Here is a 27,315-nt window from a genome sequence, read left to right as displayed (position 1 = left end):
GAAATGTCTGTTTAAGCCCTTTCAGCATTTTTTAAATTGGGTTCTTCAGTTTTTTTGTTAGTTGTAGGAGTTCTTTATTCTGGATATTAATCCTTATCAGATATATGATTTGCATATATTTTCTCCCATTCTGTGGTTTGCCTGTTCAGTCTGTCGATGGTATCTTTCGATTCACAGAAGTTTTTAATTTTGATTAAGTCCTGTTTACCTAGTTTTTTTTTTGTTGCCTGTGCTTTTGGTGTTCTAGGTCATTCTTAACTGTTCAGCCCTCCCTTGCCTGCTCCACTTGCTGAGCAGCCCCAAGGAGTCAATCCGAAAGGAAGCTTGCTGGACCATTTCAAATATCACTGCTGGCAACAGGGCTCAAATACAGGTAAAACAAGCAGGAGGGAAGGGGGCAGGGCAGGAGCAGGTGGGAAGGCAAGGGAACATGAGAGGTTGTGGGATATTTGCTTCTAGAAGAAATAATTTGTTCCCCTTTAGAAATTGGGGTCAGTATTTGCTGTTGAATATTCTTTTTAAGAAGCCTGGTTCCTCTGTATCCTCTTAGTCTATGGGAAGAACAAAGGACCCCCAGGAAGAGGAAGATGTCTGAATCTTAGCTGATTTTGTAGGCTAGATTTGTTAAGCCTTTTTGTAAGCTTAATCTTCTTAAAGTGACTTTTGCTGTGTGTCCCCCCCCCCCCCCCCAATCCTCTCTCAGGCTGTCATAGATGCAAATATCTTCCCTGTGTTGATCGAAATCCTTCAGAAAGCAGAGTTCCGTACAAGGAAAGAGGCAGCCTGGGCCATCACCAATGCTACATCAGGAGGAACACCTGAGCAGATCAGGTATCCATTTGTTTCTCATTGTCTTGAGTGATATGTGTACTCTCCTTCTTGGTTCATGGTCTACAGTAACCACTAAACTGCTTTTCCTGGGATAGGTCTGCCCCAGTCCAACAGCACCAGGTTTAACTGGTAAGCTACTAGATTGGCATTGGAATCTGGAATAGATTCCTCTAAAGCATGTACCTCTTTTCTTCCAAGAGAATAGAAACCTAGGACACAGACATCCATCTCTCCTCTACTTTCCACCTTCCAGAGAATTACCCATACAAATGAAGGAGAAACCATGCTGTGATTCATTCATAGCAACTTTTGGGGGGAAATCATTTTTGGGGGTTGACACTTGGGAGAAGCAAATAGCCATTTTGTGTGTGTGTGTGTGTGTGTATGCTCTTTGATTTTGGTTTCCATCATCAGCATGAGTAGGAGTGATGGGAGCTGGACAAGTGTTTTGCCCTCAGCTTGTTGCCCAGGAAGAGGAGTAGGAATATATTCAGCATATTTAAAGCCTTAGGAGAAAAGGAATAACCATTGAGTTAAACTTTGAAGGATTCAAGGTTGTAAAAGCCCTTTTGGACAGGAGAAAATTTAAGTAAAGGTACAAGAATCAGAAACCTGGAGATGTTTACTTGTTTGACTGGAATGTAATGTCCTTGGAAGGGAATGATGGGAGGGTAGGAACCTGATCGGAGAGGGTCTGTTTTGTCAGGCTTGTAGAGCTTGGGCTGAACATTTTAAGCAGGGAAGTGATGTGTTCAGAGTGGTAACGTTACAGCAAGGGGACAATAGAGACAAGGAGGAGCAATCTATGGCAGCCTTTGCCATGGAAATGAACTAGACCCAGAGCATTGGAAGAGTGAAGAGACTGAGATAAAGAAGTGGATATGAAGGCTCAGCAAAAGGGGGTTGCTGAGAGTATTGACATGTGTGAAGGAGACCCACAGGCCCTACGGCACCTGCCTAGCACCTCTTCTGCCCTGTATTAATTTAGAACTTCCCTGGTCTCTGCCCCTAGGTACCTGGTCTCACTGGGCTGCATCAAACCCTTGTGTGACTTGCTGACTGTGATGGATTCGAAGATTGTGCAGGTGGCCCTCAATGGGTTAGAGAACATCCTTCGGCTTGGAGAGCAAGAGGGCAAGCGCAGTGGCTCAGGGGTCAACCCCTACTGTGGCCTCATTGAGGAAGCCTATGGTATGTGTCCTGTCTTTAGCCTCACCTCTGCCTTAAGTAGAGAGGTTCCAGGTCAGGACCCCAGGGACTGAGGGCCTCCAAGGTAGTTTACATGTAAGGCTGTGGGATCTGGGGGGTCATCATTGAACAAGGTTTTATCCCATCATTTCATTCTCCCTCTGAGGAGCAATAGATCCACTTCTCTTTTTGATAGGCTCTGCCCAGTAAGTAGGCATGGCACTGATGCAAAAAAGAGCTCCAGTTTCTAGCAAGTTCCCCAGGTGACTGCATGGCCTTGGCATTGGCTGCTGCCTTCTGGTAGAACTTCATGGGTTCATCACTCATCTCTGACTTCAGAGAAGCTAATGATTTGCCCAGGCCACACAGGTATTTAAAGCAGAGTCAGGACTAGAACTTCGGATTTACAACTGACATTTTGGTCTTTTTCCTTTGGGGCTGTGTAATTTTAGGAAAAAGTCTTGGCTCTCCTCTTTCTTGTCAGAGAGATCTGATCGTATTACTTATGTTGATAAACACTAACATAGCTCAGGGAAAGAAAAACATAAATGTTTCATGGCCCCGTAGAAGAGCAATTACATTTTACTCTTGTCCCTCCTTCCTTCTTGCCACCGCCATCATAGGCTTGGATAAAATTGAGTTTCTCCAGAGCCATGAGAACCAGGAAATCTACCAGAAGGCCTTTGACCTCATTGAGCACTACTTTGGTGTAGAAGATGATGATAGCAGCCTGGCTCCCCAGGTGGATGAGACACAACAGCAGTTCATCTTCCAGCAGCCTGAGGCCCCCATGGAGGGCTTCCAGCTATAATGTCTGCCTCCGGGGAGGGGAGGGGATGGGAAGCACCACCAACCAGCGGAAAAGCAGCCCTCTGGTGGGCGGGAAACCAGCCCCCCCATCATCAGCCACCACACACCTCTGCTGCCCTGGAAACTGTGCTCTTGACCTGCTCCGCCCCCTTCCCTGGAGGGAGCACCCTCTGGACAGACGGAACCATCTGAGGCTCACATTTGGGTTTTGTGACAAGAAGGGGACGTGTTGGGTTTTTCTTCCTTACACTATATTTTGGCTGCACATATGTCTTTAACCCAGGAGCCCAGGGGTAGACAAAGGAGGACTGAGGTAATCAATTTTGCACCTTTTTAATTTTTTTTTTTTTTTTTTTTTCCTTTAGTGGTGACTTCCTTCCCTTTTATCTTCCTTCATCCTTCCCAGTTCTCTGCCCTGATCTGTGTAACTGTTATCTTGGGTACTTGAGCAGATGGACTATTCCAGAGGTGGGGGGGTGGGAGGGGAGGGGAAAAATTCAAAACAAAGTGTTCTTGCTCTGACAGAATATTAATCTTATATGCTTGGATTGAGTTATTTAATTTTTTTTTTCTTTTGCACATTTTTCTTGTATTAAGATGGCTCTTTCCAAGAGCCATGAGTTCCTGGTTTTAGGAATCCCAGCTGCCAGCATGGTCTGGGACTAGAGGCTGAGGGGGAGGTCACTATGAGACAAAGGTTCCTTCCTCCCTCTAACCCCTCCGCAGAACCTCTTTAGTTTGGGGGGTCGCCTTCCCTCCAGGGGCACGTACACCAGTGGGCGTGGAGGGGAGGAGCGCAGGCCTTCAGGTGGGTCTTCCCATGTGTCGCTACTGATCCCATGTTTCCTACCCACCTTCCAGTGGTGCGACCCAACTTCATTTGTTTACTTGAAAATTCCCCTCGGAGTTGAATGAACCTCTGAGGTAGCTGTATTTTCTCCTAAGCACGAGACAGGGGGCAGTGGTCCTTCCTCTCTCCTGAGGAGAAAGTCCTTGCTCTGGTGACCCATAAGTTGCAGAGGAGGTGGAGTGAGAGTGTCATGTATTGGGATAGCCAGGGATCCCTGCCTTTGGCCTTCCTTCTTCCTCTTCCTCTTCCATAGTTGGATCATGTATATTTTACTTCCAAAGGAGAGAATGTCAAAAAGTTCTGTATTTTTTTATATTCTATATATTAGGTAGGTCAATCTTATTTGGTCTCAAGAGGAAGAACTGTCTGTTACTTCTTTAAGTAGGATACTGTGAGGACGACCAAAAAGAGAGGAGGAAGCTGCTTCGCTCAGGGAGCCTGGGCTTGGTCCTTTTCCTCTCTGCTTAGGTTCTGGGCCACCACCTGGGACCAACCCTTAGCTCTGGAACCTTCATATAGCAGGTCAGCCTGGTCTAATTGTCCCAGTACCTGAAGGGAGCAAGGATGGCCCCAGGGCCCGGAGAAGTCTACCACTCTAGTCCTTATTGCTAAGCGTCCTGCTTATATCAGGAAACCCAGAAAGCAGTCTGCCTTCTCAGATTCAGTCTCAAAGGCCCTGGCCACACAAAGTATCAGACACAGCTGCCTCACCAGTGATCATAGAAACTTAGCAGCCTCGGGACTTTTGTGAGAGTTATTGGTATCTTTCCTGTTTGGGATCCTTGGGCCTGGTTTGGGTTTTTCCCTTCCTTGTGACAGTTATAATCCTAATGCCTTTTCTCTTTGAGTAAAGCTAGAGCAGTGCCTCAGTGGCTTGCCTACGCTTTGGTGGATTACATGAGAATAAAGCCCAGTTGTTGGGGAGAGGAGTGGAGAAAGTTGCTGGCTAAGTGTAGACCAACTGTGGAGCTGTGGGCACAGTCTGCCCTGCCCCTGCTTCCCCACTGCGGTCAGTCCTGTGCCTGCGCTGAGCTGTCGTTGCCCGTCCCCAGGGACAGTGCCACTCTCACTCCCATTCCTGCAAATCCCTTCTGGCTCAGGTTAAATCCCTGCCCCTCTGCTTACAGATCTAAAGTTCAGGTGCTCACTGTCGGTCACTGGTCTTGACTTTGCCCTCTCCTAGTGTTGAGATCCAACTTCAGAACCATTTGCTGAGGAAGGTGGTGTGGGGCTTGCGGTTATCACTGAAAAGTCACACCAATGCTGTGCCACTTCAGGACGTCAGACTTTAGTACCCTGACCTTAGTACGTCAGATGCTATTTTTCAGCCTAGGAATGACAGATACCGGTCCACAAGGAGACAAGGGGCGGACCTCTGTTACTTGGCCCACTGACTCCATTACAAAACTTTTCCCCTACAGTTCAAAGAGAAGCCACCTGCCCCCCTCCGTCCTTCCCAAAGGGCAAAGCACTTTAGTAGGACCTATTGTGTACATCTCAAGCAATAGTTGAGTCCCTGTTATTGGGGCCAGATTTTTATTGTGAGACATACACACTCTGCTTTTCCCAGCTACTCTAAAATCTTGCACCTCAGATCTGGGGCCTATACCAGATGGAAGACTTTTCTGATCCATCTGGCTGCTGCTTATAAGCCAGCTTTCTCCAGGGTCTAGAAAGGCTGAAGTCTCCCAGGGTACAACATGAGGACAGATTTCTCATCAGATAAAGTGGCCTCTAGGAGCTTTCCTTTGTTGGCGTCTTCCTCAGACCATATTTTCCCATTATTTCTTCTACCCCTGTTTCAGTCAGCAGGTGAGATTCTTCCAGCCCACAGGGGCAATAACATCTTCAGTGTCTCCTCTCTCCTTTGGTCCTCTTGGAAAGCAAAACATTATTTCCGTAGCCCAGCCTTGACAGCCACTCTTCGTGGGCAGCCCCGATCTGGACTTCAGACCCTGGCCTCAATGAGGTCACAGTCTGCTTTCCGGTAGATTTCTGAATGGATGTTGTAGGGATGAAGGGGCTCCGCAGCCTGTTGTCGGGGATAGCCTTGAAAAGACCTGTTTTTGGAATCTTCATATGCTGGCACATGGCTGGTATATCCATTTAAGATCTCCGCTGGAGGTGGAGATATCTAGGTGTGGATCAGGGGATAAGGAGCCTTTTAGCTGAAGTTTTAAAGACTGTTGCCTATTCTTTATTGCCAGCCCCTCTGGTTATCCTACCCCCAACATCTCTAGTACTAATAGTTTTTGGTCTTACAAGTCTGCCTTCAATTCTGAGTTGTCCCCAGGTGACTGCATGGCCTTGGCATTGGCTGCTGCCTTCTGGTAGAACTTCATGGGTTCCACTTTCAGCTGGCCAGCCTGGTTACTTGGGGCAGTGCGGACAGATGACTCTTCCGAAAAGCAGGCATTGATGACCTCAGCTTTCGGGGACCCTTGCTGTTCCCCCTTTACCAAGAACCTTAGATCCACTCCTACTCTTTGCCCTGGAAGCCACTTCCCAAGACCCCTATTTTTTGGAGCTAAACTGCACAGATAATAGCTGCTACTGTACTTGGTCAAGGAAGAGTGAAAGAAGGCTCTCAGGCACACTTTTTCCCTCAAGTCACACTAGTTTAAAATGAAAACCATCTGACAGAATGAACTGGATTTCTATGTTCTCATGTCTACCTGTTTCCCTCTATACCCTAGAGCTACTTGTTTCCAGCAAACTAAAAGGGAGGATGAACAGTACTTCCCTCCTCTTCTCCCTGAGACTCACTCAGCTTGGTATCCATCATCTTGGATTCTTCAGTAGATAATCTGTGAGCCCAGACTCTGGATTTTCAGTTGAAGGCAGGGAGCCGTAGGGAGGACAGGCTGGCTGGAGGCCTCCCTGGCAGCCTGGGGAAAGGTGTGAGGAGGCTCAGTGCACTGAACCATAGGATGTACTCGTAACCAGTAGCAACATCTTCTAGGTAGGACTGTCCTAGAAGTGAGTGAGTGTGAGACTGAGAAATTGCTCAGAGTAGGTTTCTTCCACAGCCGTTTAGGATTGCACATTCTAGACCAATCTTGTCCAGTATTTTTTCTGTGTCTTAACTTTTGAAGTCTTTTTGTTAAGCCAGCAAGCTGAGAATTTGGCCCTGCGGGGATCCATGTGGTAGGCACTGGCTGCTCTTTGTCCAAGGCCTTCGTAAGTGATTCAGTCATCCCACGGTCTACCCCCTAGCCCCACCCCCACTTTAAGGCCATGACAAGGGAAGAATTTGACGTCAATACCAATCAAGTCTGCGAATTAAAGCTGTTATCGTTCCTCTGAGAGGGCATTTTGCATCAGGCCTGGGGTATGTGCAGAACCAAAACTGGGTGTGGGCAGCAACATTAAATTTTGGGCCCCGAACATCCAGGAAAAAGGTTTCTATAGTGTGTCATAAAGGTCTCCAGTGGTTTGGGGCCTACCTTGCTATTTCTGGGCCAGCCTGACTGCTGATGTCCATGTTAGCACATACCTAAACCCCTTTCCTAACGCTAGCCCTCCTCCCTTGTGTAGATTAGATTTTTAGCTCCTGGGTTTGGGGAGAAAAAACTCTGCCATGCCCTGGGGCCAGTGAAGGAAGTCAAAGCTCAGATCCTGAGATTGGCTGGGAACTTCTTGACCCAGGATGTCATTAAAAAGAGTCCACCTCTACCAGAACCCTCAGACCCTGGAGTTCGGTATTGTCTCTCTTAGCCAGCTTCTGTGGGAACTGCCTTTGATGACTAAAGAAGCTAAGGAGGGGTGGGAGGTGGGGATGAGGTCCCATCCACTGAGGTCGTACTGGATGTCCTTCAAAAACAGCTTGGGTTCCCAGCTAAAGACCCTAGGAAGGTGAATCGAAACTTTCCCCCATTGGTTTATTCTTTCCAAATTCATTTGCTTTTAGTTTTCTAAGAACTACAGACTCTGGCTATTTTCCATGTTCTCAGGGCCCCTGGGTAGACGGACAAAGTTTGATGATTTCAGAGCAGACATAGGCCAAGAAGCCGTGGCATTGAGTGTGCTGAGTCCAGACAAATGATATTTATATACACATCCAAATTTGAAGAGAAAATGTATTTCTTTAGGTTTCAAACACTGTACTAGATATAAAGCAAAAATAAAAACCTGTTGCAAAGTTCTAAATCGTCTTCTTTCGAATCATCCTAAACTGGATTTTTTGGAAATGAATGAGGCAAGGGTGTTTAAACTTGTGGCTTAACAGTGGAATTAGGATTGCAGCAGCCTGCTCCTGCTTATAAAGAAAAAAAATTTTTTTTAAGATTTTTAATCATTTGAGAGTGCAGGAGCTGGGGGAGAGGGGCAGGAGCAGACTCCCCGATGAGCAGGGAGCTCAACACCTGGCCCAACTCCAGGACCCCAAGATCGTGACCTGAGCCGAAGGCAGATGCTTAACCAACTGAGCCAGGCACCCCAAGAATTGCTTTTAAGTAAGCTCTGCGCACAACACAGGTCTCAAACTCAAAACCCTAAGATCAAGACCTGAGCTGAGTCAGGACACTTAGCTGACTGAGCCACTCAGGTATCCCAAGAATTTTTTTTACTCCGCTTTATTGAAATATAATTGAGCTACAGTAACTGGCACATATTTAAAATGTACAGTTTGATAAGTTTTGACATACGCACCCATGAAACCATCACCACAATCAAGATAGTGAACATATCCCATCACTTCTAGAAGTTTCCACATGCCCCTGTGGAGTCCCCCCTTCCCGCCCAACCCCCAGCAACCACTGATCTGTGTTCTGTCACAGTAGTTTAGTTTGCATTTTCTAGAGTTTCTCTACAGGATTTTGACATTTCATCAGTTCCAGTTAACAGCCCTTTGAGCCACTGGGGTCATACAAACTACTCCCATTTAGGTCAATTCCCACGACAGAGATTACAAACAACCAGCCAAAAAGCTGATTTAATCTAAAAGGAAGGTTTTGGTTGGCTGATAGAGTATGTTTAATTCATTGGCATCATTTTGTAAAAGATCTAAAAAAATTTCTGGCACTACTGGATCTAAGCTTCTGCTTGAAAACAATCTGCAAGAGCTCTATTTTACCACAATCCCCACCATTCCCAATGGTCTCCCTGACAATCTGGAAAATGTTAATAATTGTTGCTATTTTCTTTTACAGCAAAGGAGAACATTTAACCCATGTTTCTCAATTTTTCTTATTCCTCGCCTGCCTACTCATTACCCAGCTGGCCCGTGTAGGCCACTGTTGATCTTTCTAGCTACACCATTCCACCCCCTTACCCCACACATGCCTTGTTCTTATCTTTATCTCTGCCTAGAACACCCTCTTCCCATGGGAAGCCATCAAGGCCTGATTTATATGTTACCTCAAGAGATTTCCAACATGTTTTTCTGGAAATAATCAGGGCCTTAGTTGGGAGACACCTGGATCCCCAACATTTCTGGCTTGAGTTCCACCTTTATACTACTATACCATATTCTCAAAGTTACCTGGTAAACAGACTAAGGGATGAGGAAGAGCACTGCCCTTAAGTCTAACTGGGGAAAATACTGAACATCCTTAAGAGCCCCAAAACAATGCTCGATTTGCACAATTTCATTCTCTGCCTTCGCTGCCCCGGACTGATGCTGGGCTTTAGGAATACAATTTAGCCAACAGTTCTTACAATATTCATTGAATTGTAAGCAAATAATTTCAACATCTCATTACTAATGCTGTTACAGAGCTCTATCCAGACCTAGGGAGCAGGGACAGACTGCAGAGCACTGGGAAGGCTCTAAAGTGACCTCTGTGTTGGACCTCAAAATACTGTTTTTGTCAGAAGGGCATTTTGGAAGCTGGAATAGCACCTGCAAAAAACTGGGAAATCCTGGAAATAGTAAAAGTATAGCGGGAGCAAAAAAGAGGGCATGGGCAGGATTAGCTGGAAACAAGCCAAACCACTTACACATTAAATTCCAGGCACATGGGTTGTTAGCTTTTTATTCCATTATCTATAGGCAGCTGAATAAAGAACTGTGATCTCACATTTGGAAGAAGTTTGGGTTTTCCCCCTTTAGCCCCAGGGCAACTCGGATTTTGTCTGTAGAGGATGGGCCATAGAAAAAGTTCAGGAATCTGCTGAGGCCAAACTTCTTGCAGAGAGCCCCCTCAGCTCCTTCCAAAGAGGGACTCAGGGGCTGGTAATGGAGAGTTGGGGGCGGGGGGTAAATAATTTCACCAAATTACCTTCACTCATCCTCAGGGAAAGGGTGCCATGGTTATTTCTTCTGGGTAGGAGTCAGAGTAGTCCAGGAGTTAAAATGGGCACTGTCCCAGACTGGTTTTGAATCCCTGCTCACACCATTCAACAGCGATGGAACAAGTAACTTTTGACTTACTGTCCTCAGATGCAAATAGGAATAACTAATAGTACTAATCTTAATAAGTAGTTACGAGGATTAAGCTAGTAGATGGAAAAATGCACACTGTAAACGCTCAAAGAACTACTATTGTTATGGAAAGTTTTCATTTGAATACGGAAAATGAGGCCCTGGGAGAGAAAAGAATGCCCGATCACACAGATTAGCGATGAGGTTAGGACTGGAATATAGGTCTGATTACCAGCCCAATATTCTATCCCTTGTCCTCAGAGTTCCTAGTCATAGATGTTCACAGCAGACGGTAAGGACCAGTGGGGGTGTGCAGGAAAGAACAGCCAGTCGCAGGGCTTTGGACCTGAATTATAACTTCACGATAGGAACGAGATGGACTCGAGTATTTGTGCAGAATGACTAGCTCCTTTCAGACCTCCTGGGCATCCGGCTCCCAGAACTAAAGTCCTTTCTATTGCACCTTGGAAGTTGCGGGGGGGGGGGGGGGGGTCAGCCCCGGTGCATGGCGGGAGGTGTAGTCCTTTCCCTCCCCCGCTTTCCCAAGTCACCCGCCTCAGAGGCCGCTTCATCTTTCCCAGAAAGCCCCGCGAGAGCTCCGGCTATTGATTGGCTGCGGCAGGAGCAGGCGGCTCGGCCGGCAGCGGTTACCCAGGGTTTCCGGTGCGAGGCCAGAGCGGGCGAAGCTGTCGGGAGGTCGGCAGTGAGGTGCGTGTCGCGGAGGCTGGGCGGACTAGGCGACCAGAAGGTCTGTGGGCCTGAACGCTCTCGGCCAGTTGGGGGGAATCATGCAGATTCTGCGCAAGGGCGCGGGCCGGGGGGGGCGGGGGGGACCGGGCTGGGGCCTGTGCGCATGCGCGGGCGGGCGGGGCGCGCGGCTGGAGGGCGCGCGGGGCGTGGGTGGCTGCGCGCGCGGCGGGGGGGTGGCCCACGTGGGGCCTGGGGGCCGGGGGAGGGACGGGAATCGAGCGTCCCGCCACGTCAGTCTCCGGCCCTGAGCCTATCCCGCGCTCTGCCTGTGGTGAGGGGGCCGTGTAGTGCCGGGAAGCGGCTTCGAGAAAAAGGAGGCCTCGCCTGCCCTACTTCTGGAGCGGCGCCCCGAAAACCTGCCTGGGCGCGCCGTGCTTCCCTGACCGGCCTGAGACGGAACCGTTGGCTCCCTCCGGTGAAAGCCGGCCAGTGTGTTCTAAGAAGCTTTGTGCACCCGGTATTGGGATTTCGCCTCCAAGCTGTGAAGAATTTCGAAGTCTGGAAAATAGCGAGTGTGCTTGTTTCTATAGGATCTGTTCCCAGCCTAGCATTGCAAACCACAATGAAGAACCAAGACAAAAAGAACGGGGCTGCTAAGCAGTCGGGCAACACTTCCAACCCCAAAACCAACCCGGGGCAAGCGGAAGCAGGACCAGAGGGAACCCAGGGGCGGCCCAGCCAGCCGGCTCCTGCGACAGAAGCCGAAGGTTCCTCCAGCCAGGCTCCGGGGAAGACTGAGGGTGTGTGCCAGCTCTGCTTTCCAGCGGGCAGGGGGAGGAGTTTGTGGTGCGCCAGGGTAGCTTCTGGAGTTGGAGGCCTGTGCCGCTGGTTACCCAGGAAGGAGGAAATGTAGAATGAGAGGGCGACCGCGCTGAGTCTGGTCCACCCCCAGATCCCCGTTTCCCGAGGGGGGGGGACGTTGATAGAGCCTCCCACTCTAAGCACGGGAACAGAAGTCTTGAGAGAAGGCTTTGACAGGGTTAAATCAGGTGGCAATCAAATGAGACAGCCAGCCCAGGTTATAAATACTATAAATATATATATATAAATATATATATATTCACCAGTGGGTAACTGCTCTTCACATTGGAGGCCTTTCTGGAACTTTTTTTTTTTTTTAAGATTTTATTTGACAGAGAGAGAGCACAAGTTGGCAGAGAGGCAGGGAGAGGGAGAAGCAGGCTCCCCGCCGAGCAGGACTCGATCCCAGGACCCTGGGATCATGACCTGAGCCGAAGGCAGCTGCTTAACCAACTGAGCCACCCAGTCGCCCCTGGAACTTTAATAGCCAGAAATGATTTTTGCAGGGAGAAGGGGGATGGACTAGATGTTGAGCTCTGTGCTGGATGCTTTATTTCCTTGATTTCTTTCACACTCAAAACAGACATGGTGGGCAGTAGTGGGAAATAATTATATCATTTTATAGGTGAATAAACTGAGGCTTAAAGAAGGTAGGCAACGTTTAACCCAAACCAGTAAGTTTGGGCCTGAAAAATCCCAGCCAGTGGAATAACCATCTTGTTTCTCATTCTGCCCCTCATCCTGCCCTGCTGTAGGAGCACAAGCCAAAACTGCTCAGTCTGGGGCCCTCCGTGATGTCTCTGAGGAGCTGAGCCGCCAGTTGGAAGACATCCTGAGTACATACTGTGTGGACAACAATCAGGGGGGCCCAGGTGAGGATGGGGCACAGGGTGAGCCTGCTGAACCCGAAGATGCAGACAAGTCCCGGACCTATGCTTCGCGGAATGGGGAGCCTGAGCCAGAGACCCCAGTAGTCAATGGTGAGAAGGAGACCTCCAAGGGGGAGCCGGGTACAGATGAGATCCGGGCAAGTGACGAGGTCGGAGACCGAGATCACCGAAGGCCGCAGGAGAAGAAGAAAGCCAAGGGTCTGGGTGAGCAGAGGGCAGCTGCTGGCGAGGCTGGTGAGGCGGGGGAGTTTGGACCTGACATTCCTTGGGCTAACCTGCTGTGCCAGGATTCAGAGGAAACTACTTTCCAGAGCAGCAAGTCACATTAGTTTGATCCAAGCCAGGGTTGTGGGCCATAGAACAGAGGCATGTAGGTTGTTCACTGCACAGGGGCTTCTGGCCTTGGGAGTAGATGGGAACCAAAATGTACCCTGCTCCATCTTTGAGAAAATGGAGAGCAGGAGGCCTGGGCGGGCTCTTGTGTCAGCCAGCACTGTTTCTAACCTGCTCTGTGAACTTGGGCAAGACCTTTTCCTTTCTGGTCCTTAGTTTTCACTTGTCTGCAGTAAGATTTGGACTAGACCAGGGTTGAAAACTCAAATAAGCCAAGTTAGACAGGGGATCCTATGAAGACAAGATGTTGCCTACTTCATCCGAAGGGGTGATTGCCCTCTGGTCCCAGCATGCTGATAGCATGTAACACTACAGGCTAAGTGTGGCCAGCCTTTTTTTTTTTTTTGCCCCTTTTATGCAGAGTTACATGAAATCCCTCTGGATTTTTAACAATTGGCAACTAATGTGCTAGGAGCCAAACAAAACCCACATGTGGGTTGGATGTGGCCTGTGTGCCAATGCTTGCAGTCTCCACACTGATCTTTTGGGCCTCTTGGGGTTGACACTTCAGGAGCTGGCTGCTGTGCTCTGTACAGCAGCCCTCCAGGGAGACAGAAGGAAGAGCCCTTGACTCAGGCACAGACAGTGAGAGAAAGTTATGGGGGGCGGGGAGGTAGTGTGAGTGTTAAAGAATCAAAGTTAAGTGATATATCCATGTCTTAGTCCTTATTTCCGCATCTCTGCCTGTCATCCTAATTACAAGAGGGTTTTTTTGTTTGTTTTTGTTGTTTCTTAATCTTGGGATCAAATATTGGAAGATGTATTTGATTTAAAGTTCAGTGTTTGGGAGGGAACAAATAAAGTTCACTGTGTGGCTGCCTCTGTTGATAAGAGTTTAGTCGTTCCCAAGGAGACCTATTCCTTTTTTGCATCCATTCTCTTTCAGAAGGGCCTTCCTTGCGTCGACAAGTAGCACTTGGCCAGTGGGATGTCTTTTTTTCTCCTGCTGGTAGAGCAGGCAAGTTTTTTTCTCCCACTCCCAGTGTTCACCACGCAGTCTCCACATAGCCTCAGTCATTTGTCAAGCGGTTGTGGAGCACGTCCTCTGAGATGGGCACTAGGGACAGTACCGGGCAGCACTGGGGTCACTGGAATAGGCAGGAGTGATTTGGCGGCCACCCTCATGAAGCACACGGTCTGACAGGACAGCAGCCTGTTCAACAAACAATATAAAGTATAATGGTGGAGGGCTGCCTCGAAGCCTAAGAGTGTAAGCGGGGGCCTGGGGAGAGCCCCAGAGAAAGGGGTCCATGCTTTTGCTCCCTGTGCTTTGTAGGGAAGGAGATCACATTGCTGATGCAGACACTGAACACGCTGAGCACCCCAGAGGAGAAGCTTGCAGCTCTGTGCAAGAAGTATGCCGAACTGGTCAGTTCTCCCCCTTCTCCTTGCACCCGCCCTGCCTCGGAAAGTCAGCAGGCCACCTGGCATGGGGTTGAGGGTGCAGTGGCAGGTGGATGGCTTAATTCCTGTTCAGCCTCTCTCTGAGCCTTTTCCGCATCTGTTATGTGGGGAGTCAAGTCCCAGCTGGTCTCTTCCAGGCCGACTGTAAGAGGAGACCCTTCACATTCCAGTGGTAGAACCCTGGCTTCTGGCCCCAGTCCCAGATACCACGTCATCTCACACCTGTGTGCTTCAGTGTGCATCTCCCCAAAATGTGGAAATGCACAGCGCCGTCCTCACACAATTAGCGCTGGTCATGTGATATTCTCTAATCCGAATCTTTCCCCGGTTGTTTAGAATATCTGTTTGATCAAATCAGGGTCTAGGGAGGTCCATTTAATGCATTGGGTCCTTACAGCTGTTTTTCCTTTTACTCCAAAACAGTCTTCATCTTACTGCCAACCTTTTTCTCATGAGATTGACATATTGCAGATCAATTGTCCTGTAGGGTGCCTCACTTTCTCGCTTTGTGGTGGCAGTTAATTTGTTCCTTAGTTCCTGCAGATAAAGTGGAAATGAGCTCTAGAAGCTTGATCCAATCCAAGTTCAACACTTTTGATAAGAGCTCTTCATAAGTAGTACTCTGTAGAGAAACACAGTGTGCTCCTCCCGCTTTTAGTGATGGAAGATTGTCCACTGGGTTCAGGTGGGGCCACCCAGGTTTCTCCCTAGTCAGGTTGCCATCAGAATTTGAATGAATGGGTTCATCCAGGGTCATTTCCTGACTACTTATTTTTAACTTTCACTCCATTCACATTTATTAGCTGGAATTCTCCTATAGGGAATTTTTCTCATTTGTAAAATTGTGAAAATCACACCTGCCTGGTGGGGTTATTATAATGATTAAATAAAGGACAGGATATGAAAAAGATACCACCCCTTCAGAATGAGCCAGCCGGGGAAAGATTGATGAAGAGAGGAGTAGCTGAGTCGCTAGAGTGATGTTCTCAAGTAGACGAGGAGGTAAGGGCCAGAGCGGGAGGGCGGGCTGTGGTAGGAAGCATGGCTGGGTCCTGGTGACTAAAGGAGAAGGCAGCTGGAGGTGGGTGGGCAGAGGTGGAGCTTCTGCCCCTGTGCCTCTGGTTGCTTCCATTCTCAGCAAAATGAGAAAGATAGTTGTTGCTGGGGCGGAGGAGAGTTGAAAAGGAGGACGATGAAATACTTCTGTGGAAGAGGAGTGTGAATAACATAAGGAATATAGTTGGGCTGCGTGGCAGACAAGGGTCTGCCCCAAAGCGGTGGCCACGAACTTAAAGTGAGATTCTTCAGGCAAGACTGCCTCAGTGCGGTGTAGAGGAATCAGAAGGCTGGTATATCAGGGTTGGAGTTTTGCTAGGAAAAAGGGGCAAGAGAGTTGAGGGTATAAGAAATCTAAGGTAAGAAGGTCAATGATTATTTATTTATTTATTTTAAAGATTTTATTTATTTGAGAGAGAGCACAAGAGGGGGGAGTGGGAGAGGGAGAAGCAGACTCCCCGGTTAGCAAGGAGCCCGACGCGGGACTTGATCCCGGGACTCCAGGATCATGACCTGAGCCGAAGGCAGTCGCTTAACCAACTGAGCCACCCAGGTGCCCAGTCAATGATTATTTAAAGGAGAGTTCAAGGAAAGTGGAAGGATGATTGGGTCATTAGGTTGGAGGTCCACTGTGGTAGATTTTCTGGGACCACAGATATTGGAGGAAAGGAACTAGAATGATAGGTGATAGTGGTCCTGCCCTGGCATGAGATAATGGAGATATGTGTGCTTCTGGGTAATGACAAAACCTGGATCTCATGGTCCAGGACAGTAACCATTAGCCAATTGAAATGTGGCTAGTCTGGATTTGGATGTGCTCTGAGCGTAAGATACACATTGGATTTCAAACACCTAAGGAAAGGGGAAGAATAAAATACGCAAATTTTTTACATTGGTTTCAGGTTGAGTATTATAATAATAAATATTAGATTAAGTAAATGTTTTACTAGTGTTAATGTCATCTACTTACCTTTTTAACGTGGCCACTGGAAGAGTTGTCATTACATAATTGAGTCACACTGTATCCGCGTTGAATGGGCTCACAGGAGGGTAGCTGATCCGGCGGGGAGGACGGGGCTGAGGAGGAGGTTAAGATCTGTCCATAATGAAAAGGCCAAAATGGTAACAGCAATCACACTGAGGAGAGAAATGGTGCAGAGTCTCGGAGCAGCGAGAGGGAGTGACGGGGGTCTGTTGAGTACAAGAGGGTGTGGTGGGGGTCTCATCTGAGGGCATGAGTGTCCCAAGAGGTGAGAGTCTTGAGAACTTTGTCTCTGGTCAGAGCAGGGAGAAGCTGGGGTCTGCAGCCCTGCTTGTCCCAACGGCCCGTTTCTGTATCCCTGCCACGGGGCCCTCGGGGTTGTCGGAGAGGTGTGAGTCACCCGCACGGTGTCCAGCTGGAGCCCTTAACAACTGGCGTCGGGAGAGGGCCGGGGTCCCCGGGGAAGGGCCCCACACGGCACTTCCTTGCCTTGCCTGTCCTCAGCTGGAGGAGCACCGGAACTCCCAGAAGCAGATGAAGCTGCTGCAGAAGAAGCAGAGCCAGCTGGTGCAGGAGAAGGACCACCTGCGCGGGGAGCACAGCAAGGCCGTGCTGGCCCGCAGCAAGCTGGAGAGCCTGTGCCGTGAGCTGCAGCGCCACAACCGCTCGCTCAAGGTGGGCGGCCCGCGACTGCTTCCCTTGACTTCCACTCTTCGGTGGGCTTTGCCCTTAAGAAGTAGCACGGGCTTTCAGCAGAGACATCAGTGTCCCCGGTGACGCCCCTACCTTAGCGGCAGCTTCTTAGAACCCCTTGACCCATCCTCGTGTCCGGTAACGTGAGGGCTGCGGGGCTGAGGGAGCCCGGGAGGCAGGGCTTCCGTACTGTTCAGTTTCTGGCAGGCAGCTCCTCTCCCAGCCGTGGTGGGTCTGGAATGCTGGGGCTTTTCTCTTCGTTCTGCTGCTTCGGGGGCGGGGTCAGTCTGGTTAAAGCCCAGTCACTGCTCTGACCTCTGGATCCTTTATCTATTTCTTACAAATTTGGATCAGCAAATATATGGTATTTTGCAATGTGTTTTGCTCATTTTTAGTTTGACAGCGTTTCAACTTTAATATAAACTTGGTAGGAGAGATTCAAAGGTGACAAAAGTATAGCAGCTTAAAAGTGACAGTTGCCCACCCTCCTCAACCCCAGTGTCCATCAGAAACCACTGGGAAGTACATGTACTTACGCCCAAGTTTAAGTACAGCCCGCAGACTAGCTGCATCTGTACGCACTCCCACATAGGGTTCCGTACAGACGGAGCCGTCATCGTGTATCGTTTCACATCCCGTTCTGTCTTCTCACTTCCCAGAATGCGTAGCTGCCTTTCCCTCTCAGTTTATTGAGGGCTGTCTCATTCTGTTTGACAGCATTATTGTATGCATGTACGGTATTTTATCAGTGCCCCAGTTAAGGAATTGCTGCGTTGTTTCTAAGTTTACACTACTATATACATAGAGCTACAGTGGAAGTTCTAGTTATATATATATATCCCCGGCTCGTTGTATACAATTTATCCATAGGATAAATCTCAGAAGTGAAATGTCTGGGTCAAAGAATGTGCACATTGTAAATTTTAATAGATTTTGCCAGATTGCCTTCCCACCAATAGTGTCTGCATGCCTAATTCTGCACAATCTTGCCAACCCTGGGTACTACTGAACTAGGGGTCAGCGGTGGGCAGTGGGGGTGAGAGGTGAGAAATGAAAGTGCAGAAACAAGACCACTTAACCTGAGGTCTGGAAGAATGGGCTTCGGGAGATCCAGGTTCCTCTAGAATGCCTGCATCGTTCTAGGGCGAGAATCTCTCCCTTGCTGTCACCTGATAGAGGGGTCCATTGGGAGCCCCATCGCAGGACATCTTGCAACCTGGCCGCTCCTCACTCTGAGAGCAGAGAGGGTTGTCGGTACAGACCATGGCTGGCTGGGGAGCTGCGGCTGATGGGGATGGGGCTGACTTCTCTGCCCAGGAAGAAGGCGTGCAGCGGGCCCGGGAGGAAGAGGAGAAGCGCAAGGAGGTGACCTCACACTTCCAGGTGACGCTGAACGACATTCAACTGCAGATGGAACAGCACAATGAGCGTAACTCCAAGCTGCGCCAGGAGAACATGGAGCTGGCAGAGAGGCTCAAGAAGCTGATCGAGCAGTACGAGCTCCGGGAGGAGGTAAGGAGTCCTGCACAGCCAACACCCAGCTCCAGGCCATCTTTCCTGTCCTATTAGGAGTGTAGGTGACGTCCCCACGCGCCTTTTCCCAGCTGCTTTGATCTTTGAAGCCACACCGAGTCCACCGCCTCTTGCGGTCTCACCCACTCCCGGCCCCCAGGGCCCCTCCGGCAGTTCGGGGGACTGCCTTGAAATTTGCACATCTAGTCTTGGGCTATAGATGGGGCAGATCTTTGCCAAGGGAGCTAAGCTGTTGTGTTGGCGGAGGTGTCGTTTCTGTCCTTTCTTCCCATTGACAAGGGAGTCGGGCTACAAAAGTGAGGGCTGTTAGCCCAGCAGAGTGATCTGGGGCCGGAGGTTTGAGTGTATTTATTACTTGGCTTCTTGGGAGCCAGTTTCATCCCTGTGCCCACCCAGGACTGACTGGAGAGAAACAAGGGGAGATTCGGAAGTAGACCTTCCAGGGACAAGGGGCCCAAGTGCTGTGGAACGTGAGGAGTCCAGCGTGTCAGAGTGAGATGGGAGGCTGGGCAGGGGACCCTGGTCTCTGCAGATGGGACGTCTCTGTAGCCACCAGGCCTCCCTGAGAAAGGGAGGTGCTGACAGGTGGCCCTCCCACCATGCTTTCCTGCAGCATATCGACAAAGTCTTCAAACACAAGGACCTGCAGCAGCAGCTGGTGGATGCCAAGCTCCAGCAGGCCCAAGAGATGCTGAAGGAGGCAGAGGAGAGGCACCAGCGGGAGAAGGATTTTGTGAGGCTCGGGCCCTGAGGGTGGGGAGTCTGGGAGGAGGCAGGTTGGGTTCTGGCTCAGCTCATAAGTCATCAGGTGTGTCAGGGAGAGGTTGCCGCCTGGCCAGACCAGGGCATTGCTTCCTCAGATAGCAGTCAGAGAGCAGGAAGCTTCAGTGGGTCCTGGGGCATACGGCTAAAAAAGACCAAACAGCCCCTCGGGGCTTCTGATAGGATCTGGGGTCCTGTCTTGGAAATAGCTCCTCAAAGAGGCAGTGGAGTCCCAGAGGATGTGCGAGCTGATGAAGCAGCAGGAGACCCACCTGAAGCAGCAGGTGAGACAGAGTGGGTCCTGATCCTGTGCCTCTTGAGGTCCCCTCACTGGGCCCCATCCTGGGGGAGGGAAATGAGACCCTCGTTCTAGGACCACCTTGACTGCTGTGTGACCTTGCTGAGCCTTTGTTCTCTCTGGACCCGCCCAGCACCTATGGTGGTGACCAGGTGGCTAGGTGAGCTTGAAGGACTTCGTTCCTAGTTGGAAGTGTTGTGCTACTTTTGAGGAGGCAGGGATGGAACGGTTGTTTTTAATTACATTAATTATACTTAATTTCAGAAGAAAAGTTTGAAAACATACATAGAAGCAAAATATAAGGGGCGCCTGAGTGGCTCAGTTGGTTAAGCCACTGCCTTCGGCTCAGGTCATGATCCTGGAGTCCCGGGATCGAGTCCCGCATCGGGCTCCCTCCTCGGCAGGGAGTCTGCTTCTCCCTCTGACGACGCTCCCCCCTCTCATGCTCTCTCTGTCTCTATCTCATTGTCTCTCTCAAATAAATAAATAAATAAAATCTTAAAAAAAAAAAAAAAGAAGCAAAATATAAGTCACCCCAAATCCTGCTTTCTAGGCTTAACATTTTGGATTCCGTCCTTCCAAATACATAGTTTTTGTTTTGTTTTAAAGAAAAATGGTATCTCAAGTGCCTGAGTGGCTCAGTCGGTTAAGCATCTGCCTTCAGCTCAGGTTGTGATCCCAGGGTGCTGGAATCGAGCCCAAGTCTGACTCCCTGCTCAGTGGGGAGCGTGCTTCTCCCTCTCCCTCTACCGCTCCCCCTATCTATGCTCTCTTGCTCTGTCAAAAAAATAAAATCGTTTAAAAAAAGAAAAGAAAAATGGTATCTCAATAGAATTGTTGGGTCCGAGGTCCAAGGTTGGGTCTGACTGTGTTAACCCGAAGTGTCCTCCAGAGAAGCCTGATCTTATCTCGGCTTCTTTCTCACCCAGCTGGCCCTATACACAGAGAAGTTTGAGGAATTCCAGAACACTCTTTCCAAAAGCAGTGAGGTGTTCACCACATTCAAACAGGAGATGGAGAAGGTAACAGTGTCCAGGCTGGGTGTGGCTGCAGCGGCTCACCGGGCCTGTCTTCCAGAAGCCCCAGCCCCTGGGGTGCCTCCTGGGGAGCTGTTTACAGTAACAGTGTGATTGATACCAAGGGTGGGCTGTAAGGAGGGATCCGAGCCTTTCCCCACCTCTCAAGGAAGCATCACTGATAAGTGCGTCCTCCAGGTTGTCCTGGACAAGGGGCAGCCTTGTCAGTCCTTGGTGGTGGTGGTGGCGGCATTGACCTTGAGATGTCCCAAGGTGGTACCAAAGGCACTGACTGCGCCCGTAATACCTTGCCCTGTTGGGACTGTTCCCCACCTTGGAGACACAGATGCACAGATGGTCTGGCCCCCTGACCATTTCCTTCTTTCTGTCCCATAACCCAGATGACTAAGAAGATCAAGAAGCTGGAGAAAGAAACCACCATGTACCGGTCCCGGTGGGAAAGCAGCAACAAGGCCTTGCTTGAGATGGCTGAGGAGGTGGGTTGCGTGTGCTCTGCAGCTGGAGCGGGGGGGGGGGGGGGGGGGGGGGCGGCGGGGAGGCAGTTTTTGAGTGTTGGGCCCTTTCCTCTGCATCCTACCAGTAAGTCATGCAGCTGGCGTGAGATGGCGCTGGGACTTACATGTCCATCTGTCCAAAGGCACTGCCGACTGTTGCCCCATGGGAGATGGTGAGCCCAGTGGTAGGTCTGCAGTAGAAGCAAAGAGAACAGATGAAAGAAATACAGGAACCGAAAACCAAGGAGTACCAATGGTGCGCACAGTTTATATGCAGAGTAGCTCAGCTAATTTGATTTCATGGTTTGAGATGCAGAAGAAAGGAACTAGTTGCTGGAGTAGCTACTATATACTAGACCGTCCTGAATGTTTTAGGTAATGGCAGTTCATTGAACCTTCTCAAGATCTGTGAGGTTGATGTTAGCCTTTTTTTTTTTTTTTTAAAGATTTATTTAGGGGCACCTGGGTGGCTCAGTTGGTAAAGCATCTGACATCTGACTTCGGCTTAGGTCATGATCTCAGGGTCCTGGGATCGCCTCAAGTTGAGCTCCCCATTCATTGGGGAGTCGGCTTGTCTCTCTGCCCCTCAGCCCCTCCCCGCCCTTGTGCACATGTGTATGCACTCTCAAATAAATAAAACCTTAAAAAAAGATGTATTTAGGGCGCCTGGGTGGCTCAGTTGGTTAAGCGACTGCCTTCGGCTCAGGTCGTGATCCTGGAGTCCCTGGATCGAGTCCCGCATCGGGCTCCCTGCTCGGCAGGGAGTCTGCTTCTCCCTCTGACCCTCCTCCCTCTCATGCTCTCTGTCTCTCATTCTCTCTCTCTCAAATAAATAAATAAAATCTTAAAAAAAAAAAAAAAAAGATGTATGTATTTGAGAGAAAGCATGTGTGCACATGCATGTGTGAGCAGAGGGGAGGGGTACAGGATTGGGGAGAGGAGAGGATCTCAGGCAGGCTCCTTGCTGAGCCCAGAACCTGACGTGGGGCTCTGTCTTGTGACCCTGAGATCATGACCTGAGCCGAAATCAAGAGTGGATGCTGAACCGTTGGCGCCATCCAAGCACCCCAGTAGGCCATTGTAACAGATAAGGAAATAGGCTTTAAAAGCCAGGTCTTACTTTGTGTCATCTGGCGGATAAATGGAGAAATAAGTGGTCTTCAAGACACGCCCCTTCTCGGCGCCACACTGCCCCCTACCAGCAGCCACGTCTTGGCACCCACCAGGGCTGTTTCACTAGGAAGGGACCAGCTTTTGGCTCTGGTCTGCTCCCAGTATCATTCAGGTGTGAATGTTTTCTACCACGTGACTCTGTGGTGTGGGGGTTGATGGTGTGGCACTGAGGCCCCATTTCTCTCCCTAGAAAACACTCCGGGACAAAGAGCTGGAGGGCCTGCAGGTGAAAATCCAGCGGCTGGAGAAGCTGTGCCGGGCGCTGCAGACAGAGCGCAACGACCTGAACAAAAGGGTACAGGACCTGAGTGCTGGTGGCCAGGGCTCCCTCCCTGACGGCGGCCCTGAGCGAAGACCAGAGGCTGCAACCGCCTCCAGGGATCAAGGTTGTGAGGGTCCTGGAGCCCAATCACCGAGCTCCCCGAGGGTCACAGAAGCTCCTTGCTGCCCTGGAGCAGCGAGCACAGAAACACCCGGCCAAGCGGGGCCCCAGGAGTCCACCTCCACCACCGCCTAGGGAACCTGGCACGGGGGGCGTGCTGGGAAGGGAGCAAGCAGCCCAGCCAGGCCTGGCCCAGGCAAGGCTCCCACCGCTAAGCAGTCCAGTGCTGAGGCCCAGGGTGCTCCGACCTGGCTGGCATCTGACACTTGGCAGTTTTGGATTTCGTGGGTCAGTTTTACATACATACGGCATATGTGCAAGGCCTCCTACCTTTCTGTCTCTTAAGTGGAACATGGGCTTGCACTGGAGGTGGGGGTGTGTACGGGTGAAGTCACTGGCTCTTCTGTGAGCTGAAGAGTCTGAAAGAGGAGCTGCCATCTGTAGCTGCTGTCACAGTGAGCTGGCAGGACAAGTGACTTGAGCATTCCCCTGCCTGACTTGAGGCTCAGATCCCTCCCTTCCTGCCCGTGAGGGCTTGTGACAAGTGATACACTCAGGCCTTGACTGCATTTCCCTCGTTAGCAGGGCTTGGGCAGCTCTGGCTCACCTAGCTCCCCTGGAAGCTCCTTTGCTTCTCTTAACCTGGAGAAAGGGGTCCCCGGGCGGGGCCTTCAGAGCTGGGGATCCAACTGCTGTCCTGCTTTGGACGGGGGACCTGGAGAAAGTTGCTGTGGGCTGGTACACGGTTAGGGAGCCCTCAGGTGGTGCCAGGACCAGGCCAGCGATGCTTCTCAGTAGCCTTATCATTCACAGGTGCCTCTCTAGCCTGCACAAATGATTGACAAGAGATCACCCAAAGGATGCTTTCTGAAGGTTTCTGTTTTTTGTTTTTGTTTTGCACATGACAGTGTGTGTATTGATCTGAGGAAGGAGGAGGGGCATTGGCGCAGTTGGCCTCCAGTGCCCCCCACCCTCAACACCCCACCTGGTATCTTTGCCACGTTGGTGCTGAGCTTTCCTGTTCGGTGAAATCAGATTGCAGTTAGGAGGAAGAGAAGGGCATCTGATGGTTTTGCCACAAGCTTGCCTATGTGTTTCGGTCCTGGGAGGCCACTGCTGATGCCCATCACCACTGTCTCCATGTGGCAGTTGCTGGGCCCCGTGCCCAACTGTCCCCTTGGCTTTTAGGAGTCTGTTTCTGCTTCTAACCCCACCGTTAATGTGCAATCCTTGAGATTTGCCCTGGTCCCATTGCCTAAAGAATAAGCTGAAGTATGTCCTTGATGTCTCAGTTCCTGTGTGGAAGCCCCCAGCTCTTGTCTGGCAGCTGAGGGACGGAATGAGACTTGACAGTTGATGAGCCTCAGAAATCTGCAGGACGGCTGCAGATACTCGGGTCTGGTGCCCCCACGCCCCCCAGTACTTGCTGCTCTGGACTGAAAATTTTGCCGGTTGTGTATTCATCAGTCTGTACAGAGCAATTTTCTGGAACAACAGAATGAGGCACGGGTTGGGAAGCTGGGCTCTGGTGGGCGTGAGGTCCTACACCCTGCCTCTGGCTGGGCCTCGGCTTCAGTGTAGCTGAGGGAGCCGTGGACCAAGAGGCACAGGATGGTGGAGCTTTTGTTTCTTGCTGGATTTCCTTGAGGCTAGTTCATTATCCTGCAGGTCCCTTCATCTTCAACAACCACCCGCTCTCCATGCCTTTCACTTCAGTCCCTCACATAAACAGGTTCATGAAGAGTGCTCAGTGCGCGTGAAACACGTTAACGACGTAGACCAGAGATGGCACGGGACCGGCACACCGTTTTTCCTCTGCCCCCGTGGCAGGAGCCCCTGCTGGGCCGTGGAGTGTTTCCCGCTAACCCCTGCTGCAGCCAGCTCTCAGGACCCCCTGGCAGCCGGGCCAAGTGTGGACACCTACTTGCCCTCCCTGGCTGAGCTCCTCTCCTGTGGACAAGTGTTTCCTAAGGTCTTGCCCTCTGAAATGGCTATATGTGGAATGGTCCCTGGATCTGCCGTGTCCTTCCCCAGTAAGGCCTTCTTTCCCCCTCTCCCCCCCCGCCGCCCGGCCCTTTGTCAGGCTGAGACACACAACCGCGTACAGGGTGTGCTGGGCTCCGGAAGCGCAAGGAAGAGGCAAGCTGCTGCCTGGCCGGTTTCAAGAGCAGGAGGCATGCGGTAGCCCACGCGATGGCCTTGCTTGCCTCAGCCACCTCGTGGAGCCCACGGGCTGAGGGGGAAGGCTGTGGGGGACCACGACTGTGCAGCGCAGCCGCCCCCAGAGAGCCAGTCCAGCTGCTGTGGGGCTGCGGCGAGCAGGGCGGCCCCAGCCGTGTCTAGGCGTCCAGGCCAGGCTGCAGATGAGGCCCCCGTTGTCCCTCTCCCTCTCCTCCCCGTTGGCCACACCACGCTGAGCACTACAGCGGCTCTGCTTGTTCTGCTTTCCGGCCCCGAGCCTGGGCCGGATGCGGGGGAAGGTGGCCTGTCCGGATGAAGGCCGGTGCCGTCCTCCCCGGGGCAGGGCCCGAGCACATGACCTCCGTTTCGGGACCAAGAGCTGTGTTGGATCCTTAGGTTGCTAGCGTTTCAGGGGACCACTGCCGGTGAGGCTCGCCGCCCCGAGCCCTTGGCCCTGCTGACGTAACGTGTGCTGCGGACCTTGCCGGCCTGAGAGCCTCGCGTGCACCAGGTTCCCGGGAGGTATCGGCAGCACTCGTTTTCTTTTGTTTTCCATGAGGTTTCTGGACCACGGGCTGAGCTCAGGCACTTTCTGTGAGAGGATGTTCTGTCTGTAAAGACGGTTATCTCCGCTCCCGTCACAGTGGCCCTGCTGAGGGCCAATCGAGAGGCCAGTGGACCTGCCCTGGTGGCTGGGGGGGGGGGGGGCGCGGCAAAGCCTACTGAGCTGATTCTCCAGCTGCTGCCCGGGCCTCCCACCTGAGCAGCACAGAGGTGGCCGCCCCAGGGACAGCCGGGCACCTGCCTGGGGGAGGGGTGCTGCCTTCTGTCCCTGTAACTGCTTCCCATATGGCCCGACCTGGCCACCCAGATTTGTTTTAAAGCTGTGCTGACAGCCTTTTTTTTTTTTTGTCTCCTTTTGGTATTCACAACAGCCAGGGACTTGATTTTGATGTATTTTAAACCACGTTAAATAAAGAGTCTGTTGCCTTACTTGTTTCTCTCCTGACTTTGTGGTCAGTTGGTGCTTCTGGATCCACCTGGCCGTCACTGACTTGTCTGGATCTGCTGCAGAGCCTTTGGCTGGGCCATATTGTGCATCTTCCGGAGTGCGCCCTGCCTGCCAAGTCACCACAGGCAAATTCATTTGAGCTGCCTGAGCAGAGCCCGTGGCAAAGTTGGCATGATGCTCAGATACATAGAAGCATCAGATTTCTTTCATTCAATGACAAGTTGCCCCTGCCCCATGAGGGGTCAGGCTAGTGATGAAGAAAAGATACTTTTTTTTTTTTTTTTTTAAGTACTCTCTATGGGGCGCCTGGGTGGCTCAGTCGGTTACGCTTTCCTTCTCTCAGAAATCTTTTTTTTTTTTTAAGATTTTATTTATTTATTTGACAGAGCAAGAGAGGGAACACAAGCAGGGGGAGTGGGAGAGGGAGAAGCAGGCTTCCCGCAGAGCAGGGAGCCCGATGCGGGGCTCGATCCCAGGACCCTGGGATCATGACCTGAGCCGAAGGCAGATGCTTAACCGAATGAGCCACCCAGGCGTCCCGAAAGATACTTTTTTTTTTTTTTAAGATTTTATTTATTTATTTTATTTATTTGAGAGACCACGAGCAGGGGGGGGAGAGGGAGAGGGAGGGGCTTAACCATCTGAGCCCCCCAGGCGCCCCCCAAAAGATACTTTTAGATGAAGAAACTGTGGTGGTGCTGTGGAACCGTAAAGGAAGCCCCTGTCCCCTTCAGCAAAGAGCTAGGGGTGGACACACCTGGAAGGGCCTTATGACCCAAAGGACAGGTAGAAGTTTGACAACTTGATTTAGTAGTGAAGTGGCTCACCTAGAAATGCAGGTGCACAGGAGGGTCGTGGGAGGAGGTCACCAGGAGTCTGTGTGACAGGTTAAGGAATCTGGGCTAGATCCAGAGGACAGGAACCACTGAAGGTGTTTAAAGAGGACATTGGGAAGATCCATGAGGAAGGCATAAGGTAAGGAGACCAGAGACGGAGGCATAGGCCAATTGAGGCCCAAAATCAGATGGCCGGTCACTGTGAGCACTGCTGTTCAGGGCTGTCTGCCACGGGCAGCATCCTTTGGCATTGGCCTACCTGTGAGTTCCTTTGATTTTGAACCTTCCTTGAGAAGACCACATTCTGCCTGCAGTTCTGAAGAATGGGCTGGTTTTTTACACATTCCTGCTCACCCTGCCAAGCCTAGGTGCAAAAGTTGGGGCTCCTGTACCAGCACCCTATTCTCTCTGGAGCCTGGGTTGGCCTGGCACAAAGGATGGTATGTGAATGCCCAACAAACGGCAGAGACAAGTAAAGGGCCCTTCCCTCCAGGCCTCCACAAGCAGATGTGTTCACACTGGCTGTGACTGTCCCCTCGGAGCCTCTGCCCCTTCTGATCAGAGTCCAAACAGGTTGATACTTTTCTGGGCTGGC

The 27,315-nt window shown here is 50.8% G+C and overlaps 2 protein-coding genes across 5 annotated transcripts in view; both read left to right on the top strand.

The window, feature by feature from the left end:
• The window catches only part of KPNA6 (karyopherin subunit alpha 6), a 58,050-nt gene extending 50,226 nt beyond the window's left edge, over positions 1-7,824 (top strand). For all 3 annotated transcript variants that reach the window (XM_035019229.1, XM_035019231.1, XM_035019230.1), the window contains exons 11-14: positions 248-373; positions 704-831; positions 1,844-2,022; positions 2,643-7,824. In XM_035019229.1, the coding sequence (XP_034875120.1) occupies positions 248-373; positions 704-831; positions 1,844-2,022; positions 2,643-2,830 (621 nt within the window). In that variant the 3' untranslated portion in view covers positions 2,831-7,824. The remainder of the gene's footprint in view (positions 1-247; positions 374-703; positions 832-1,843; positions 2,023-2,642) is intronic.
• Positions 7,825-10,694: 2,870 nt separating this feature from the next.
• TXLNA (taxilin alpha) lies at positions 10,695-23,214 on the top strand. 2 transcript variants are annotated; one of them, XM_035019227.1, is made up of 12 exons: positions 10,695-10,791; positions 11,324-11,533; positions 12,350-12,688; positions 13,764-13,835; positions 14,154-14,245; positions 16,824-16,994; positions 18,330-18,524; positions 19,159-19,278; positions 19,517-19,591; positions 20,535-20,627; positions 21,023-21,118; positions 22,500-23,214. In XM_035019227.1, exons 2-12 carry the CDS (start codon positions 11,356-11,358, stop codon positions 22,824-22,826), a joined length of 1,758 nt encoding a protein of 585 aa, XP_034875118.1. In that variant the 5' UTR covers positions 10,695-10,791; positions 11,324-11,355; the 3' UTR covers positions 22,827-23,214. The 2 variants fall into 2 exon arrangements, with proteins under 2 accessions (XP_034875118.1, XP_034875119.1); XM_035019228.1 differs by lacking the exon at positions 13,764-13,835 and having other exon boundaries at positions 10,696-10,791.
• Positions 23,215-27,315: the final 4,101 nt, after the last annotated feature.

This window comes from Mirounga leonina, unplaced genomic scaffold (genome assembly GCF_011800145.1).
Source record: "Mirounga leonina isolate KUSES-001 unplaced genomic scaffold, KU_Mleo_1.0 Mir_173, whole genome shotgun sequence".
In the NCBI taxonomy this organism is placed as follows: Eukaryota; Metazoa; Chordata; class Mammalia; order Carnivora; family Phocidae; genus Mirounga; species Mirounga leonina.
The sequence above is the reverse complement of the archived record's forward strand: the minus strand, read 5'-3'. Positions and strand labels throughout refer to the sequence as shown.